The sequence below is a fragment of the Psammomys obesus genome, unplaced genomic scaffold, assembly GCF_907164565.1.
Source record: "Psammomys obesus unplaced genomic scaffold, mPsaObe1.curated_primary_1811, whole genome shotgun sequence".
Taxonomy (NCBI): Eukaryota; Metazoa; Chordata; class Mammalia; order Rodentia; family Muridae; genus Psammomys; species Psammomys obesus.
In genome coordinates, this window is record NW_026587216.1 from 36862101 (window position 1) to 36877349 (window position 15249).

Below are 15249 nucleotides of genomic sequence, written 5' to 3' on the forward strand. Positions count from 1 at the left end.
CCTTTACTTTCTTTTATCAGTAATGAAACCAAGACAACAACTTAGTATGAAGTCAGGCATTTATATACAAGTACAATTTTTATGATCTCACACTTTTTCTCCCATTTTCATGTCCGTGCATGTGTGTGGGGAACATCCATGTCCGTGTGTGTGTACATGCATGTGGAGGGCTATGGGTGATGTTACACCTTGCTCTTTGAGGTACGGTCTCCCCACAGCACCCAGAGGTCATGGATATGGTTAGTTTCACTAGCCAGCTTGCTCTAGGGAAACCGGCTCTCCTGTCTTCTAGGGCTGGAATTGCAGGCACACTGGCACAATGGGCCACTAATTGACATGGTTCTGAGGGTCTGAATTCTAGTCCTCAAGAGTGCATGATAAACGCCCTGACCAGTGAGCCATCTGCCCAGCCCTTGCCTCCTTTAAAACCATTTCAGTGGCATGTGGATACTTTTCCAGTCCTTGGTTGGTATCTGGGTGAATGCTCTCACTCCAGTGCTCTGGGGTCACACATGACACTATTTTAGCTGAAGCAACCACAGCTGGCCCTGTATTTCCAAGGTTCTATCTCCATAAACTCAACCAAATCAGATTTTTTTCGTTTTAATTTTAGAGAGTTCCAAAAACAAAACTAGGATTTGCTGTGTGTCAAACACTGTGCTAAATAGATGGGGATGAAGTGCTACGTAGGCTGTTCAGCGCTGCACATAAGCACAGATGTGTTAGGTAAACAGGAAGATGCTTGAAGGTTTGCATGCTAATACTATACCACGTTTTGTAAGGAACCTGAGCATTCAAGGACTTAGGTATTTGTGAGAATCTAAGGAGAAAACCTGTGACTCTACATCTGTATATAACTTAGAAATCTGAAGTTCAGACAGACACAAGCCACTGAGAACTGCAAGCACTAATCTGAGAAGCCCTCCAACTCCCAGAACAGCACTCCGTCCTCTTTATGGAAGGAAGTTTACCGGAGCAGGTAATCTTCACTACTCAATACATGCACTGAATGGGTGATCAGGCCCGTCATACAGAAGGCTATAATTCAGTTTACAACTCTGCTTTCTCATAGGGTTTTGAAAATTTACATGTTTCATGTTAAGTACACGAACTTTTACTATCCAAACTTAACAAATAGTAAGATTTTCTTTAGTAGTAAGACATTTCTAAGTCTAAGCTAACAGAACAGAAAATGCCCGCATACCAAACACCTTCCTTTAGCATTTGCCAGTATGTGGTCATTTTTGCTTCTTATCTGAGCCCCTCCTTAAACCCTGCTGGGCTCCATACAGAACTCTTACCAGAGACACAGCACTCTTTCTTTTATCTTTCTAAATTTTTATTGATTTTTTTTGGGAATTTCACATCATGAATCCCGAGCACACTCACTTTCCGTCCTCCCGGTTCTGCACCCATCCATGACCTCCTCTCCCCTCCAAGAGAAGAAGAAGAAAAAAAAAGTCCAATTTGTGTTGCCCATGTACCCACTGGAGCATGGTCAAACTCCCAGTGTCCAGCCCTAAAGAAAACTGAGTCTTCCGCACATGTACCCCAGCCAGAAACCACCAATTGGGCAGAGCTACACTTCAGTATCCTTACCACAATTTTCAAGCGTTCTCTTCGATGGCGTTCTGTGTAGGCTGTTACTTTTGGAGGTGGGGAGTAGGGGTTGTCACAGAAGCAAGCAGCAATCTTAATAATGGGTCTATCCCTAAAATGTTTTCATTTCATAAATGTATTTTCATAGCCTGTTTACTCAAATCAAAATCCAGAGTCTACATTTACATTACATTTGATTGATGATATACTCTTTCCTTTTTTTTTTTTTCTTCAAGACAGGGTTTTCTGTGTAGCTCTGGCTACCCTGGAACTAGCTCTGTGGACCAGGTTGGCCTCAAACTCATAAAGATCTGCCTGCTTCTGCCTCCCAACTGTTGGGATTAAAGAGTGCACCACCACTCCTGGCTTACGCTTCACGTTTGTTAATATAAAATAATTTCCCCATATCATGATTTCTGTTGTGCCTTGTGCAGTACTAGCACAGAAACCACATTTTCTCGAGGATTCCAGACAAGAGCCCTCCCGCTAAAACAGTGACCTCACGTGCCAGCTCCATAATGTGGCTTCCTGCATCTGTGATATTCCTTTACCATGTTCTTCCTTTAAATTATCCACCAGACTAGAAGAGATTCTGTTGTTTCATCTGACAGTGCCTCATGTGACAGAGAGACACATGGTGCCTTCACAGCAGCAGATACGAGGGACTTGAGGTGAGGTTAATCTTGACATGCCCATGGCAAAGCTTCTCAGTAAATTCTCACCTGATGGTTTTGGCAGCCCTTGAAGATTACGATATACCATGTAATTATGGTACAGTCTCTACAGAGCCAGACGGATGTATCTTTATAGATCACACAGTCACAGAGCAATCGAGCATGGGCTTCATGGAAACAATGGCAGTGGCTGCTCCAAAACAACTGGTCATATACCAGTAAGAGCCAGTGGCCATTCACTGGGTCCAAAGACTGCATGGACTTTGCTGATGCCCTCATATAAATCCATCGCTTCAGAAGGGGGTTAAACTCTCTCAATCCATTGTATTTACTAGCTAGAATTTTTCAATTAAGAATAACTTCATATTAATCAGCAATTTAGTGACACTAAAGTACAATTTGTATAAGAAAAAAATTCAAAGACCAAAAAACATGCTTTGACTCATAGCTTTCAGAATATTGATGCAAAGCAACTTGTCTGTTTTCAAAGGAGGAATTAGTAGTTATGCAGAAAGCAGATCTGGCTCTGGTTCACACTGTAGTAGTTATTACTTCATTTTGAAGGGGCTGACCTTTCTTAACTGCTCCATAGTTTTATGATCATTGCTTCACTACAACCCGTATCAGAGAGCAAGGTGCTCTGTGTGACCAGAGGAATACAGGAGCAACGTAACCAGACAGACCAGAGCCCTGACCGGCAGCCTCACAGGAGCCGCTGTAAGTTATGCCACAGTCTCATCACCTACCTAAGGAAAGAGAAGGGGGAACCCCATTTTAAAGATGACAGGCCTTACAGTCTGTGTGAGGCCAGAGCTGTGTGAGGTTGCTCACCTTTCCCTGGGGCTGCCCTGGTGCTGAACATGGAAGGCTGTGTGCTGTTCAAAGTAGTATTCCTCCAAGTTGAGCAGCAGTAAGGAAAACCTAGACGAGTAACAGAAAGATAGCTTCATGTTGCATCTGGTTTACAGGAATGGAGAAGACTGTGCACACAAAATGCCTGCACCCACATCCCCAGCCCACACTCCCCTTTCCCCTGCCCCCAAAGGAGCCCTTCACAAGGAAGATGCACTCTCCTCACACAAATCCCTAACTGAGTGAAACTGCTTTTGAAGACCTTGCTTTCCACCCCATGGGATTTTCATGTCACTGGCCCCTGATGGCACAAGCCCGTCTTCCCTGCCCCTACCCTGCCACACCTGAAACCATGTCCCACACTGAGTTCAGTTCTCATGACTCCAGTGAGGCAGTGCGCTCTAGGAGGTAGGTGTGAAGATGGCTATAACCACCCTGATGTTTTAGATACCACACGTGCTTAATAAGTAAAACAAGTCAACTGAGTTGTATAGTTCCTTGAGTGTAAGCGCTCTGAAGTTTAACAGGAAGACATGGCAGAAATGTAAAGAGGTGAGGTGGTTTAGGAAAAGGTGACTGATGCTCAAGCCCGGTGACCTGAGCAACCCCAGGTGCCCAGGGAAGGAGATAACTTACTCCTGAGAGCTGTCCACTGACCTCCACACTAGTACCACACTGTGTGCACATACACACCAGTAAGAAAGGAAAGTAATAATTTAGGTGAACGGCCACAGAAAGAAGTATAAGGCCACAAAGTACAAGACACATGCCCCATGAGAAGGGACTACAGACAGCATCTGGAGTCACAGAGAAAGCTTTCAGACAGTGTCAGACTTCAGACCGATATAGACGTTCTGCCGCCCTAAAGGAAGAGATCTAGATTAAATGTGGAGTACACAGGATATTGTTTATTTTGTGTCTTTCTGGATCAAAACTAAGATGTGAATAAAATATTTTTAAATGACAAACCCCAAAGAGGATGGCAGACTAGAGAGCTATCAAAGCGAGGACGAGATGGGAGCCAATCTGTGGGAGGCAGAGAGCAGACAGGAGACTTAGCCGCACTTGGAAATCAGTGCAGATGCTTCCCAAGACAGTTCCACGCAAGAAAACCAACGCAAGCACTCACTCCCCCAAGCACAGTACCTGCGGGTGTCAGCTATCAACAAGCCACTCCTAGATAGGAGCTTCTAATGTGAACGAACAAGACGCAAACAAGCAGAATAACACAAACTGAAGGACGAGAGACAACGCAGGGTCAGAAGAAAAGGTCAAAGACTAATGGATACTGTTATAAAGACAAAACATGACAGTGACAACCAGGCAAGCAGGAAGAATACGGGCCAAGGACTGGAGACAGCACAAGGAACAGAAGAAAAGGTCGAAGTGCTCTAATTAACATCCTTGAGTAATGAGCATCTCCTCATTCAAAAAACAACCAAAAAGCAAAAACCTGACTCATGAAATTAAAATGAATGAGTACAGGAACCAGTTTTGCAGGCTGGGCTTTATTGATCTGGCCTCCATTTTAAAATCTTGTTCTCTGAACAAGAATTAGTCATGAATTCGGTTTAGTATCCAGCATATTAAAAAAAAAAATTAGTCATAAGCTAAGCTTGCCAGGGCATAGCCTAAACTGCTGCTGGGTCCATCTGAATCCAGTACAGTCAGGAGTGTGGGGGCGTTCCTTTGATGTATCAGGTGATGTCCCAGAAGGTGCTAGTCGGGAACTCACTATTTATACCCCCTAATTCTGGTTGTCCTCAATGGGCTGGTGTGCACTTCCTCCTGTTCCCAGCTGTCCCCATTCCTCCCACAGAAAGTAGAAAGCAGAGGAAGTGTTCTTCAACAAGACACGTGCAGGATTTTCTGGCACAGCACTTCCAAAACAGCTGTTTTTCCACTCAATAATTAAGACACATGCATGCCCACTTTTTAGCAGTAAATCTATCATAAATTAATGGTTTCCTTCATTTATCAGTACCTCTATTTTACAAGAAATGCAAACCTACAGAGAAGGAGTGTAACCAAAGCGTCCTGCTTAACATTAACAGTTTAAGGGACTGTTTTCTCTGAAGCCCATACTGGTATCTGCTTTAAATACTTTCCATGTAAAATTTATTTCAATTAACTTTCAACAATATTCTATGGAGTAAAAAAACCCAATACTTAAAAAACTTCAAAGTCAACTCTCTTGCAGTTTCATGATTTTGAGCTTTCACGCATAAGTATTACAGAAAACCGCGAATTATTTCTCTAGAAGACTTGTGCCCATGGTCCTGAGTAGTCTTAGGGTAGCCCATCTTTATAGAGTGGGTCATTTTCTAGACACATTTCCTCGTTCAGCAGGTCATTATTTAAACACATGTCACGCTATCCTCACTCCACCTGAAATTTAAAGCATATTCATATGCTTAACACTTGAGCAGTTGTTTCACTCTGGTCAGCCTGACGGAGAGCGTGCATGCACACTGCCTCCACAGCTCTTCCCAAGCCCGCTGACAGCGGGCCCACAGTGTTTACAGTTAGGCCTGTGCCAGCTTACCCATGTAAATCTAGCACAAGCTCAGTGGAAAAAGTGCTCTGACACCTGGCTGGCACTGCGCAGGACATAGGAAAGCCGCAGTGTCCAGGATTTGTCAACCACACCCTGAAAACCCAAACTAACCCTCAGATTAAGCCAGGCTGCTGTGCTCCTACGAGAGAGGTGGTTGAACAAACTGTCTGTGTAAAATTTCAACAATCAAAACAAACAGAAAAAACCTTTCTTGGATTCTGAAATAAGGAAGAGACTAAGAAAACAGGTAGAACAGAGGACCACACATGGAGAGGGCCTAGACCTCCACTAAGATGTGACTGATTGGCAGCTCAGTCTCCATGTGGATCTCTGAGTGAGGAAAGCAGGGGCTGCCTCTATCATGAACTCAGCTGACTGCTCTTTGATCACTCGCTCCTGATGATGCAGCCTTGTCAGGCCACTGAGGACGAGGATCCAGGCAGTCCTGAAGAGACTTAACATGCTATGGGCAGATGGCAATAGTGGAGAACCCCCTCTCTCAGTGGACTTGGCGAAGGGGATGTGACAAAGAGGGAAGAAGGGGGAGAGTTGAGGGAGGGGGTTTCAATCGGGATATATAATGAATAAATTGTGAAGAAGAAAAAAAATAAAAATTTTTTAAAAAGAAAGGAAAAAGGTAGACATACAAAGCAAGATTACAGTTGGTGAAAACCACACTGGAAACACCATCGCACCCCCAAACATTAGCAAAACCTAAAGAGAGTTGTAGGGGCAGAAACAGAAACTTGTCCTCATCCATCCTAATGGTCACACTCAACACTTGCATAACAAAGGCAGGCACATAAGAAAAGAGCTTAAAATTTTTATTTAATCAAAGTTTTGCATGACAGGAGAGCCTTGCAAAGATCCGGAGCAAGTGCCTCCCTCTTATGCCTAAGCCCATGAGACATGACAAGGAAGACAGCTGTCAGAAAAGTGAAGGACAGAAGGGTGCTAGGTGGAGAGGGAACCAACAACAGCTCTGCTCAGGGTCCTCTCCGCCTCCAGAGTGTGGTCAGGACCCTCACAGTGAAGGTCTTCAGAGAAAACAGAAACTGCCCTTTTTAGTTTCTGTGCTTTGCTAAGGGAGAAGGGCTCTCAGGTTCTATGAGACAGCATGGGGAAGGCGAATTCGGGACGCATGACTCACTTCAGAGGAGAAGGGCATGGAGGCAGGAGGTCAGAGACCTCACTTCTGAGGCCTTTTCAGCTCTTTATCAAAGTACTCAGCATGCTAAGACCATATTCTGTAGTATTCTTTTCAGACTCTCAATAGTTACATAAATTAGATTTCATCTAACTATATGAACTATATAATTTTGTGCACACGTACACAACACACATACGAAAACCAAAGTACAACAAAACAAACACTTTATCTTCTGCCCAAGTGAAGATGATGGAAAGCTACCTTTTTCTTTTTTTTTTTTTTTTTAAGCTAACAATGAGAAGTCTGCCAACAGAGACTAGAGTACCAGGGCTGCACTCCAGTGGTAACTGGAGACTGGCAACAACTTCCTCTTTCCATGATGTGTGAACACTCTGTCTATCTAGAACTATGGCCAGCTAGTGCATACATGCTCTCTCAGAGTTCCCAAATGACTAGACAACTAAGTTCCAAATCTCAAGCTCTCTGCCTTTTTCTGTCAGCAGATCCCTGTGTCCTCTGCACCTTTTCACACCTCATGAAATTCTCTTTTAGACAAAGGTCATTGCAATGAGAAAAGTATGAAAGAAGAGCTACTTTCTTAGTCCTAAGCCCATGTGGTCCTGCCCAATAGCTAAATACATTCTCATTCCAAACACAGCTTCAAAAATATGTTTTTGTTGTTGTTGTTGTTGTTGTTTAACCTATAGAAATTATTAATGCCTCCATTCAGGGGAGGCTCCAACTTTCTGGAAGCCAGTTGTAACTTCTGAACTCAGATCTGGAGAACAGCTTGGAGGGACAATATTACATAGCCATTCTGTGTTTGCTTGCTTTGCTTCCAACAACTCCTCAGGAAAGGTAATCTGGACTAGAGGGTCTCAATTATATTTTTGATCATATGCATACTTCTTGAGTGAAAATGTTTTCCAGAACTGCCCAGTAATAATGGATATATTTTTTCCACTTGAAGCTTTCAATACTACTTTCTCAAAAATCTAGGTTTTAGGTTTTTTTATTCAAATGGGTAACTTTGCAATACTGATTTTTCTGAAGGTTTCTTTCTTCACTGCTACTTGGTTCATTAATTTCTCTTTAATGTTCAGAATTAAGTAAACTAAATTCCCAAGCCCTCTGCATTAGGACAAATGAAAAATTTTAAGAGGGAAGTGAAGAACTGTAATTAGCTCAATGAAGCTTCTCAGCATTTGTCACTGTTGCCACTTCCTGTTTTCTGGTCTGCCCCAGGTACACAGCTGTCATTTTTCCATCCACTGACTTGGCTTGCAATGAATGAATACGAGTATGTTATCTATGTTCTTCCTTCCGAGAGGCCCTCACTGTGTGGACCCTACTCACTCTGGTTCTGAATGACAGGAATTTTGCTTCTTGGTATCCAGAACTCACCGCCTCTCCTAGTGGGTTGATACTTTTGCATAAATCTTCAGCTTTTCAGCCCTGGATTCTAATCTCAACTCCCATCCCCCGAAACTTCAGTGACACTAAAACACACACTTCCCCTTGTCCTAGTTTGCTTTCTGTTGCTTTGATAAATACCATTACCAAAACCTACTTAGGGAAGAAAGTCTTATTTCTGCTTACAGGCTACAGTGCTCATCTGGAGCAGTGGCTCCCAACCTCTGGGTCACCACCCCCTCAGGGGCTCAAATGACCTTTTCACAGAGGTCGCCTAAGAACATCAAAAACCAGATTTACATCACAATTCATAACTTGAGAAATCACAGTTATGAGGTAGCAATGAAAATAATGTTATGGTGGGAGTGGGTCACCACAGCATGAGGAACTATATTAAAGGGTTGCAGCACTAGGAAGGCTGAGAACCACTGGTCTAGAGAAACTAGGGTTTCTCTAGTTTCTCAAGGCAGAAACCTTAAGGCAGGAACTCAAGAACCTATCAGAAAAATGCTGCTTACTAGCTTATTTCCAGGGTCATGAAAAAACATTTCATTTATTTCTTGTACAACCCAGAATAACTGTTCATCATACCATTGCCCACAGTGGGCTAGGACCTCCGCCATCAGTTAACCATCAAGGAAATGCTCACAGGCCAATCTGGAGGCAGCTCCTCCATCCAGGTGTCTCTAATTAATGTCAAGTTATCCATAGTCTACAAATTTGCATAGAAATATCTGAGTGGTTAAAGAGTATTTCTAGTTCCTGTACCCGTTGGCCCATGTAAATTACTGGTTCGTCTTCCTCTGCAGAACCAAGTTCACTATTTCAGCTGACTTTTGTAGTTCTTCCCCTCCACAGCAAGTCTAACGCTCCATGACTTAGCTCGACTCTAAGAAATTATACTCTCTTCTCAACTGGTGAGATAATTACTTCTGACCCATTTCAGCTAACAAAACCCCTTCCGTTGACCCTACCCATAAAGCCCGGTGCTTCTAATTTCAAGTTTCCACAGCCTATGAGGATAAAAGTGTGAGGTTATGGGACAAATTAAATAATAACAGATCTTATATGAAAGAGGTTTATTAGATGGATATGAAGAGAGGGAGAGAAGGGAGAGAGCAGGACATGATGGGGAAAAGAGAGAGGAGGGCGCCCTGACAGGGAAAGGGGAGAGGGCCAAGAGAGGTCAAGAGAAGGGGAGCAAGAGAGTGGGGACCAAGAGAGGGACCACCTGGCTGGTTGGTCCCTTTAAGGGGGAAGGTAACCACGCCTTCCAGGTGTGCCACCTGGCCAGGGACATCATAAGTTACTAGGCAACCCAATAGCAGGCTTGGTTCCAAAATCCTAACAAAAGGTAGACATACTACCAATGCTCTTACAAGTCTTTCAGCTTTCTCACTCATCAAGACTCATAGCTGTGTGGGCTGGGTACTAGAGCTCGGTGGTGGAGTGCTTACCCAACATATTCAGGACCCTGTATGCAATCTGCAGTACGGCACACATACACAAACACAGAGCCATAGCCTAGGGGGCTCTGGGGACGTCATCAAGATAAAGAAGTACTTGGAAAGAACAAGCAAACAGACAGAAAGCTTGGATGTCAAACTGACATTATCTTGAGCATCTTCCACTTTCATGAGCACACAATCATCTAGGAATTGCATTAAGGTGAGATTCTGATGTGGTCTAGGGATGGAGCCCATGCCTCTTTCCTGGCTAGTGAGCTTGAGGCATGCTCATGCTGCTGGCTTGTGGGACTCAGTGAGACTAAGATTCCAATATCATATAAACTAGGCTTCCATCACTCCAAACTCATCTGAAACTTCAGAGACCATACCAGTAAGTGTTGTCCAGCAGTTCACATGCCTTGTGCTTAAGTCAGAATCAGGAAGTCACAGTGGACAAGGGATGAACCTGGGCCCAAGACCTTGGTGCTAATGCTAGTTTGCACTCAGTCGTGGTGTGTTAGGTTTGTCTTTATGACTCATAGTTTCATAGGTTTTAGTCTATCCTGGCAGGAAGGTGTCAGCAGCAGTTAACATCAATGTCCCAGCACACTGAGAGAGAACTGCCTGTGCTAACAGGCCCCTTCCTTTTCCTCTTTCATCCCATAATGGCCATTCACATTCTGGACGTGTCTTGCTCTCTGTTGATCTTCTCTGGAAATGTCCTCAGACACACTTAGAGGTGTGTCCACAAGAGTTTCCCAATGCAGTCAAAGTGACAAAATTAATCATCACACATGACTAAGCTATTATGACCTTGTCAAATCATTTACTTAATTACTTAAATTCAACTACAATATGTAGTGAGGAAACTGAATAGATGAGTTTATTTAGAAAATAGACCAAATAAATCTGAGTTTAAAGAAATCAGTAGGGCTGGATATATGGCAGCAAATCTCACAGAGAGGTGGCCTCCAAAGCTTCCAGAAAAGACATTCTACTTCTCAACAGTTCAATAACAGCACTACTGGTCTGCTGATGATGAAAAGGTGGTATCCTTCAAAGCTGCCCAGAATCCAGCTATGGCTTTGTATTTAAGGCCATCAATTCTGGCTGTCCACAGGCTTGGACCCTAGCCTCCAAATGATGCCAGGGAATGTGCCCATGTTTCCCCGACTGTAGACAAGGATACTGCAAATCCTGCCTGCCAGATCTTACAGATTTAAGCAGTTTCCAGTCAAGCCAGTGAGGGTAAGGACAACCCAAAGCCACAAATGCTGCGGGGACCAAGCATGACCTACTGTAACTTGCCCCCTGGTCATTCTGCAGGGCTCAAGTTTCTCCCTATCTCAAGCGGCAATGTTGGGTAGCTCGGTGTTGTCAGAGTGCAGGGCACACCTGCAGACCACCATTTCCATCCTAGTAGTATCATGACCTATTGCTTTCCCAGCAATTCCTGGGCCATCCCCTGGCCATCTTCCTTTGCTTAGAATCTTCACTATGCTAAGTGAATGATACATCCAGCAAGACTGTTCTCAAAGCAAGGGGGAAAAAAAGGGGGGGGGTTGTTTAGACATGCAAAAAACAAAGGCAGCTCACTGCCATCAGAATCTGAACAGAGGAACTATTCCAGGATATTATTAAGAAAACGTCCATAATGAAGACATGACATTCAAGAAGGAAGTCCACCAAAGACTGTAGCAAGTACGCACATAAAACTACACCATTATTAATCAGACATCATAATGCCTAATGGGTAGACTTGACTGAACAACAGTGGACTGTAATTAGTAGGGAACGACGGGAGTAATTATTCCAGGGCCTGCTCATTGATTGACAGGGAGGTAAGGAGAATGATTAGCTTCATTAATTAAATGTTAAAACTCCAAGCATAAGCACCAACACAAAGATAAAATTAGAATATAGAGCCCTGTACCCTGCAGGAAAATTAAGAACACACAGGGACATCACTTCATACAGAGGAAAGAAGCCTGAGAGAGGGGATGAAGTCAGAGAAGACAGTAGAAATGACTCTGTACTAATAATAAATGAGCTTTTCTTAAGACAAAGACTCAGGATGAACTACTGAAAATTCAACAAGGGGCCTGCAAATGGCTCAGTGTTTGCTACCAAGCCTGACAGCCCAAGTTTGATCCTTTGGATCCACACAGTAGAAAAAGAGAAGTGACTCCTACAGCTGACCTCCATTCACACATGCACACAGGCACACACACACACACACACACACACACACAAAATAAATGAACAAAATGTAATCTTTTATGTTTAAAAGTTAGATAATACACTTCACAAGAAACATATTCAAAACAAGGTTACAGAAAATTTTGTATAATGAAAATCACCTGAAAACCACTGATATTACTATATTAATATCAGACAAAAAATTACTAGAATAGTGAGGTTATTATATGTTCCTAAAAGATTCACTCAGGAAAAAGATAACAATTCAAAGTTTCTCATAAAATACAAATTAATAATAAGTAGCAGGACTGGATAAGTCTATTTGCCTACCATCTGCAAGTCACTGTGTTCAATCCCCAACACTAAGGAAAAAAAAATAATAAGAAAAAAAAATCAAATAACAATCTTTCGAGTTAAGTGGTGATAAAAATTGATACCACAGTGGTATTTAAAAGAAACCAGGCCAAAGATATAACACAGAAGTAAAGTGTTTCTGCACCATGCATGAGTCCTGAGTTCCATCCTCAGTGCATCAACAATAACAAAGAAGGAAAATGCAATCGTACCGTGGTTAATACAGTATTGGGTAGGATGCATGCTTGTAATCACAGCACTTGAGAAGTGTGGGCAAGAACGTCAATAGTGCAAGTCTAGCCTGGACTACACGTGACCTATCGAAAAAAAGGAAGAAGGGAAGAATGGGGCTGGAGGTACGGGAGGAGGCCATGGAGGGAAAATAGCCACAATGAAGTTCCGAGTCCTTGCATTCCCACCCTACTTATGTCACACTTAAAAGATAGAGCTGATGAAACACATCTAGCAAAAATCCTCAAATTCCATTTATGGGCAGATTCTTTGGGCATCATAACGAGAAAAGGAGATAAGGTACTAAGCATTTTTGACGAAGCCAATGTAAATCCTTAGTTAGCCAAAATATTTGCAACATTTATTTTCTCTCCCACTGAGTTATATGTGGAAAAGGTGAGCCAATTCCTTTACATGCCCAGCTTGTTGTGACCCATTAGCACTCCTGAAGACTGAACACTGCTTCTGCAATTTCTCTCCTTTCCCGATACCTGGCATAACCTATAAAAGGGAACTAAAAGGCTGGAATGCTCCACATTAGAAATGGAAGATTACACAGGAGAATAACAAATCTTGCAGTACTCTGAGAAAGTATTTTTAATAAATGCAAACTCAACTGATAAGCAAACACGCTGAGTAAAATGCATTTAATAGCAGCATAACCAAAGAACTATATATCTGTGGGCTATCTAGAGCAAAGTGGAAGTCTCCGGATTGCCTATAAACCACTAATGTAACAACATATCGGCATACAACAGAAAATTAAGAACCTAATGTTTTAGCCTGAAAAGACAGCTTACAAACCACAAACTTGTTCATTCTATACATACTTCAGCTCTCCTTTTGGGGGCACGCGGTGTCTCAGCTATCTAAACTTCCACATAACCCAAGATGAAAAGAGTTTCAAAGACAAAATTTAAATAGAAATATGCAAGAATAGAAATAAGTTAAGTGCAGTTTGTAAAATATCCTCATTTTCCTACCCACTGACCATTTCTTCCATGCCCAACGATTTCAAAGAATATAAGTGAACTGTCTCTTTACCTTTTTCATTTGCCTTCATCAAGATTTTAATCATAGCATTTAAAAATAACCAGTAAAATTAAAATGGCTCCCGACATTGTAGGGATACATGAGCATTTAATTTGAACTAACCATCTATTTGCTTTCTAGCCCTGAAAATTACTAAAGCCTTTTTTTTTTTCGTGTACTTCAGCAAACAGCACTAGTACATGCTTATTCAAATCAGAAGTCCAAGTGCAGCACTGTGTGGTTTGGCAAATGACAGTATAGGATGTCCAGATAAAGCTGAATTTTAGATAGACAATATAGTTTGTAGTAGGTTTTTGGCATAAATATGTCCCCAAATCTACATGGGACATATGCTAAAAAGTGATCTGAAATTAATATTTAACTGAGTGTCTCATATTGTTCCTAAAAATCACAGCCGGCCTTCATTCTCTGGTCCTCTTAAATGCCATATGCAGTACCACCACTGGTCACCTCCATCTCATTAAACGTCTAGAATATATCTCCTTCTCCCCGTTCTTTCTTCTGCCATCAGTGCGATAGAGACCACCGGTGCAGAATCTCCCAATCAGGAGCTGCTTCTACTTCTGTCGAAAACACAACTTATTCTAACTGCAGCTGAAATCAGCAGTCCAAGAAATACACGCTAACTCTAGTCTCTCCTTCTCTGGGGTCGTTGTTTGGTGGCTGTAGAAATCTAAAAATCCCTAACCCTGAATGAGAGGAGCCAGTGAGTAAGTACACAGCGCAGAGGGGACTCTGAAGCCAGCCTCAAACTCCCCAGGGGTGAAAACAGTTCACTGAGATAGTCAGGGGCCTTGATCATCCCACCATGTATCCTCAGTGTTGCGAAATGACAGATAAGCCAAGAAAACACGTGTGCAGAAATGGTTAAACTTGAGTCTCAATAAGGTTGGTTCTTCAAAAGTTAACTTTCAAAAGTTGGTCTTTTTTTTTTTTTTTCAATAAATTCTATGATTTAAAAAGAACTGTTTGGTTTGAGTTCAAATTTCACACTCCTCAGAAATGTCCCTCTAATTCAAATAGACATCTGTGACCTGTACCCCATGGCTGCAAAGCCATTAGGAAGAGAAATGAAAACTGGGGCGACCAGGAAGTAGAATTCGTCTGGTGCTGATTGTAGGGAACAGCTGATGCTGAGCGCTGATACATGCTTGGGCTGGGAGAACTCTTACCTTGGAGTGCTGTGAGCTTAAGTAATAGGTAAACAAAACAGTACCGAGAGGGCAGAGGGTCCCCCTAACACTACAGAGCAATGCAGGGCGATTAAAGTAAGTCAGAATCTAAAACACAAGACACCCCCTCTCCCGATTTTCCCGTTCATCCCTGAAGCCACCGGATTGTTACAAAGGACTACTAAGTCCTAGAACATGACGACCCAAGCATTCAAAGCGTTTAAAACATTGTTGTGGACGCTAGTCAAGGTAACCCAGAGCACCAAGCCTTAACAAGTCGCTGCTGCCAGACAAAGAAATCCCATTTAAACTCAATTTCAGAACGGACCACCTGGCCAGCCCATTGCAGCTTAAAGGGCGAGGGATGGAGGGCACGTGCGGGGTGAGTCACAGCTACAGGTGAACACCCCGCAAACCCACCCAGAATTAAAAAGCTGCACTTGCGTGTCCCCGCTTTTACCGAACGGCCACGCGACCGGCGGCCAAACCCCAAATTTGCAAAAAAAAAAAAAAAAAAAAAAAAGCAAAAGCGATTTTAGCCCGCATT

General features: G+C 42.8%; 1 protein-coding gene across 1 annotated transcript in view; it reads right to left on the minus strand.

The window, feature by feature from the left end:
• The window catches only part of Nsmaf (neutral sphingomyelinase activation associated factor), a 62004-nt gene that overhangs the window by 45947 nt on the left and 808 nt on the right, over positions 1-15249 (minus strand). Inside the window, exon 2 of the mRNA XM_055603421.1 lies at positions 3105-3194. Within this exon, the coding sequence (XP_055459396.1) occupies positions 3105-3194 (90 nt within the window). The remainder of the gene's footprint in view (positions 1-3104; positions 3195-15249) is intronic.